We start from the raw sequence: 5,107 nt of genomic DNA, 5'->3' as shown, positions 1-5,107 counted from the left end.
AACTGGGCAGCTGACTGCATTCCATGAAGGTGCCCCTGACTCCAGATAAGATAGGGGGCAGTGGTTGGTCTAGTTCTCTTACACGTTTAAAACACGCGTAATCCCCGTGCCACTGAAATCAGAATCTTTCTCGTTGCATCTCGCTGTACCGTTTTTAAAACTTCCCAGGCATTTCCAAACCTTTGGCAAGGTTAGGGAGTGTGTTTTTGTGTTTGCCCTAAAGAAACCAACCACCTACCTAGCCAGCAAGGGAAGTGCCTACTTTGTCTGATTTTCCAGCCCCAGGCAACAACATGCCCAATACCAGGCACCCATCCCCCCTTCCACCCCTCCAAGGTCTCAAGAAGAATGGCCCCAGGGTGGATGGCAGGGAGAGAAAGCCAGGGTTGTCTCCACCAGGGCCAGTCACTTGTCCAGGCTGGGTGTGACTTCTGGGCCCTAAGACTTGGTTCCCCTGGAAAAGAATGGATGAAAGGCAGTCTAGACATCCCTGCGTCTGTCACAGCTCTTACATTCGCTTTAGAATTTGAAGAACACCTCGTGGTATTTGCTCTCAAATGTCAAATGCCCCGTAGTTCCTCCACTATGGAAGGAAAAACAGATCCAGAGAGGAGGTTGACTCAAGATCATTCTAGGCCCTGGGGCTATCTCTGGCTGTCCTCGGCATGCTCAGCACTGTTTTGTGCCCCATGCATTCCTGGCAGCATAGGTACAGTACTGAAGCGACATCCGCTGCACATAGAGATCGAGGAAGCCAAGAGCACAAAGCCACATGCACGCTCCCAACCCGCCCCTTTAGCCCCTGTGGTCTGGAGCAGCATCTAGCTGTGGCCACTCGCAAAACCAGGGTTCTGGCCAGCAGCCCAGTGTCTGGGGTGACCACTGGGACTAGGCTTGTGCTCACCCTCTCCCCAGCAAACTCTGAGGCTCAGGCCTGGTGAGCTGACAACGGGCTCAGTGATACAAAGGACTCTGGCCTTTTGGAAGACTCTGCCAAGCTAGGAACACAAGACTTTAAAATGGTCTCCGAAATTAGCATGCTGTCCGTATCACAAGCGAAGGGGATTAGAAACAATATGGAATATTGTTTCGAGAGCAGAGGTAGAATTTCTTCTCTATACCTAGGGCTGACTACAGGGTCTCACATGTGTCAAACACTCTGTCACTGACCTATTTCTCTGTCTCACCAAGCTACCCGAGCTAACCCTGAATTTGCAATCCTCCTGCCTCAGCCTACTGGGTAGCCAGGATGACAGACCTGCAACACGAAGTTCCAGCTTGGCTTTGGTTTCAGAGACTAGGTCTTGCTAAGTAACCCGAGCTGGCCTCAAATCCACAATCCTAATCCAGTCTCCCATGTGTGGATTCACAGGCATGCACCATCATGTCCGGCCTGGTGAAGGGAATTTGTGCATCGAACTTTTGAAAATCTGTAGGCAAAGAGTGTTTGGAATCACACTTAGCCTTTACCCAGACTCCAGAATGTAAAAGTCCACACTCCTCTGGTGTCAGAAAACAAGGTTAGAACATGAGACACAGTTTTATTGATGTCACATCTGCCCGAACTCCAGGTCCCAGGTCTGTCGGGTACAAAGATTCAATGCCCTGCTGTGGTCACAGTCAAGCGGTGGCTGCTGTTTCCTTGTCTTTCTGCGTCAGGCAATAGTGTACCTCAGGGAGCACCCTTAATCTTTCTGCAGCCTGTAAGGGGACAAGAAGCAATTGGGGAGAGAAAGAGTCACTTGGAATTGCATGAGGAGTTCAGGGCCCGAGAAATACTGAGGAGGGCTTATGGGATGGGAAGAGTAGTTCGGGATAGCTGGAGTCACCAGGGGGTGGAGCTGAGCAGGGACTGAGTTCTAGGAATGTGAAGATTTTTATGAGGCTGGTTGGGGTGGTGACTGCCAAGATCCTGAGATCCCGTGAGGAAATGAGGGGAGAGGATGTGACGACCCAGGGCGTGAACCCTGACCTGTTCGGGAGTGAGGTCACGCTGGGCCTGGGCAAGCATTTCATAGCCAACCATGAATTTCCGAACAGTAGCCGATCGCAGGAGTGGGGGGTAATAGTGAGCATGGAGCTGCCAGTGGTCACAGGTGGCTCCAGTCTTTAATCCCATGGGAGCCCCTGACAAGAAGAAGACAGACGATATGGGAGGCTCTTTGCCAGCCTTCAGTCTAGCCCCTCCCCTAAACTAGGCCAGGTGCCCGATTATTACATCTCCTGGTATTTCCCACCAGGGAGCTCAAGCATTAGAGAGCAATCAGTAACAGTGTCACCAGGTCTCTCCTCTCTGAGCCCCAGCACCCCTGCTCTGGACTGTTGTTTTAAAGCCAACAAGTGCTTTGAGACCTCGTAGGGATTGTAGTTCCCTAAGCCAGAATCTAGGAGCCCAGAAATACTGTTGGAACTACTCCAACACCAAAAGCTTTACCGTGCCAGCCCATGGAGTAAGGAAAGGACGTCTCAAACAGGTTGTCATACTTGGTCAAGAGCTTCTTCATGGTGGAGGCTAGATCTGGAATCAGAGCCCGATTTTCACCCCGGGGAATAGATGCTGGTCCCGTCAGGGCTATTCTACTCAGCACCCAGTCCCCCGGTCCTACCCGGGAGACTCACCATCACGCTCAGCAGGGGTCAGCTCAGGTAGCCGCTGCACGTGCCGTCGGGGCAGCAGTAATGTCTGGAAAGGCCACACTGCCCAGAAGGGGACCAGAACTATCCAGTACTCACTGGTTAGGACCAGACGTTCCTGGACACACAGAATGGAAGTGAAGTGTGTGACGGGGGAAGGGGGTGAGTGGCAGGCAAGCAAAAGAATTCGAGTCTCTCCACTTGTGCTAGCACCCTACTCTAAGTCACCAATGGATTCCTTTAGATGGCTGCTGATGTCCTATCCCCCTTTCCCGAAGGTCTCCCTGGGAGGGTAAAGGGCCAGGGACTCCCTGCGGACACAGGGCCTAGCTCTCTCCCACCTTCCTGAGGAGCTCTTGGTGGCCATATTCCAATAATAAAGGCTTTCCATGCTGGTTGTGATAAGTCTGCTGGGATCGCTCTTCACGCTGGGCAATATCTGGCAGGAAATTGCTAGCCCAAACCTGTCAAGGGGCGAGGACAAAGAAGAAACAGCAGGCGAGTCCATTAGCTCTAAGCCTCCAAATTATCAATGTATTTCTTTTGCCCTATCCCCTGTCCGCAGTCAGTGCACTCAGCCAAGAAAGCCATTACAGCCTGCCACATACTTGCCTGGCAGTGGGGATGGGGGTTAGAGCAACCCATCATGGCTCCTTTGTTTTCAAAGATCTATTGGGTAAAAGGAGAAGGACTCAGCAGTCACACAGTCATCAAGCCAACCCCTCCTCGCCATACCCTGTGGAAGCAATACTGCTACTCCCCCAGACCAAAGTTACACCTCCCCCTCACAGACCTGCACCCAAGGGTACTGGGCGCCCAGTTCCTCTGTGACTGAGGCCCATGCATCGATGACAGCTCGGATCTCAGGGACAGACATGAGTGGCAGCGTCACATCCGACCAGGGGTGGAAGCACATGACCTTACTAGGTGGTGAGGGAAGAATGACAAAGGGATAGGGGTTGGGTGCTAAGGGCAGGGCCCAAGCCCAGGTCTTAGTCTTCAGCCCTGGCTGGAGGTTATAAGCGGGGAAACCCATAGTTACCAAACTCCTCTGGCGGCCTCCACTCGGAAGAGAGGGTGGTCACTGGGTCCTGGAATAAAGAAGTATTACACTCTGCAACACAGGTTCCCCGGTCAGATCCAGTCTCCCTTCTCCCCAACAGTGGTTAAATTGAGGGTACCTGGATCCGGAGCATCGGGCTGCAGAGCCGGGAAGTCATTGTCAAATAAGAAGGTGCCATCATAGGGGGGATTCACCTACTGACAAGAATAGGCTAGAAATACAACCATCTGACCCAATTCAAGGGGTACACAGGCTGCGGGGGGGGGGGGGGCGCGAAAGGCCCTTTCTAAGGATCAAAATTGCTTGCTGGGAACTGACTCAAAAGGGGGTGCACTGCTCCCTCTTGTGGGCGAAGAGCAGTAATAAGGAAAAACTATTTCCTCCTATTCCACTTGGTGGCTGTGTATTCGGGCTTACCTCCCCATTAGCTCGTGTGGCCCCGGGACACAGAGGGTTGAGTGGGTCATGGCGGGGGACCGTCTTCAGAAGCTGGGGCTCCACTTGTCCTTGCCAGGGCCGCTTCATGCGATGGGCTGACACTAACACCCACTCATCCTGGAGCGGGTTGTAGCGAATATGCTGGTGTTCTGGGGGACAGTCAGTCAAGGATCAGTCAGCAAAATTCCCTGTCTCCCTCTTCCCCAATGGCTCTAATGCCTTAGCAGGCCCAAGTTCAGGGACGCTAGGTCCGCGCAGTGTTTCTAGAAGCTAAAGGCTGCCAGAGGGGAGTTAAAGGGTTAAACGCTTTCGGTGCCACAAGGCCTGCAGGCCCTTCCTTCCCTCGCCCGCCACCCAGGCCTCCGGGAGGAGTGCCAACCTTGATACTGGGACTAGAACTTCCTACGGAACGGGAAGGCTCGGCTCCGCACTGCAGCGGGTCCAGGCCGCCCAGTAATTACCGCTCGCCCGGAAGGTCGCTGCCATGGCGTCCGCCTCTGAAGCCTGCTGGCGCTGCTCAGGATCGGCTCCGCTTTGCGACATGAGGTCACACGAATTAACCTAAAGTCCGTCAAGAAAGTGCACGGGGATAAACTCACCACTCCATAGTTTTCCCCCGCCCACCCTGGATGATTGGCTAGCCGCCAACACGTGACGAGGGGGACAGCCTGCCACTTGAGGGCGGGGCTCGGGACCGCCGCACACCTCCCCAGGATGTTTTGATGATTCTCCTCCACACCGGATTGGAGGCACTTCTCTGGAGAGCATCTGTGAAAAGTGGTTGCTGTATCCATTCGTCCGGCCACAGATTCAGCAAATATATACGGGAGGGGAAGCGAAATTTCCATACGTGCACATAATGGCTTTTGGTCACAGTCACCCTCCTTTGTTACTATCTCCTTCTTACCCGCTAAAACTTTTTGTTCCCAGTAAGCCCCCCTACTTTCGCGTACATTTATGTCTTTTGTGACC

General features: G+C 53.3%; 1 protein-coding gene across 5 annotated transcripts; it reads right to left on the bottom strand.

Annotated features, from left to right (window-relative positions):
* Positions 1–1,521: 1,521 nt before the first annotated feature.
* Positions 1,522–4,779, bottom strand: Galt (galactose-1-phosphate uridylyltransferase). Of its 5 annotated transcripts, NM_001013089.2 has the most exons (11): positions 4,597–4,750; positions 4,115–4,284; positions 3,816–3,891; positions 3,677–3,725; positions 3,428–3,557; positions 3,247–3,303; positions 2,976–3,098; positions 2,620–2,752; positions 2,435–2,518; positions 1,973–2,127; positions 1,526–1,701 (listed from the first exon to the last, which is right to left on the bottom strand). In NM_001013089.2, the coding sequence occupies exons 1-11, from the start codon at positions 4,676–4,678 to the stop codon at positions 1,621–1,623; spliced, it is 1,140 nt and encodes a 379-aa protein (NP_001013107.1). In that variant the 5' UTR covers positions 4,679–4,750; the 3' UTR covers positions 1,526–1,620. The 5 variants fall into 5 exon arrangements, with proteins under 5 accessions (XP_063143374.1, XP_017448726.1, XP_038965368.1 ...); XM_063287304.1 differs by lacking the exon at positions 2,976–3,098 and having other exon boundaries at positions 1,522–1,701; positions 4,597–4,779; XM_017593237.3 differs by lacking the exon at positions 4,597–4,750 and having other exon boundaries at positions 1,522–1,701; positions 3,816–3,894; positions 4,115–4,254.
* Between the last annotated feature and the right edge of the window lie 328 nt (positions 4,780–5,107).

Source organism: Rattus norvegicus, chromosome 5 (assembly GCF_036323735.1).
Source record: "Rattus norvegicus strain BN/NHsdMcwi chromosome 5, GRCr8, whole genome shotgun sequence".
Lineage (NCBI taxonomy): Eukaryota > Metazoa > Chordata > Mammalia > Rodentia > Muridae > Rattus > Rattus norvegicus.
Note: the sequence above shows the minus strand (reverse complement) of the source record. Positions and strands in the feature narration are given on the sequence as shown.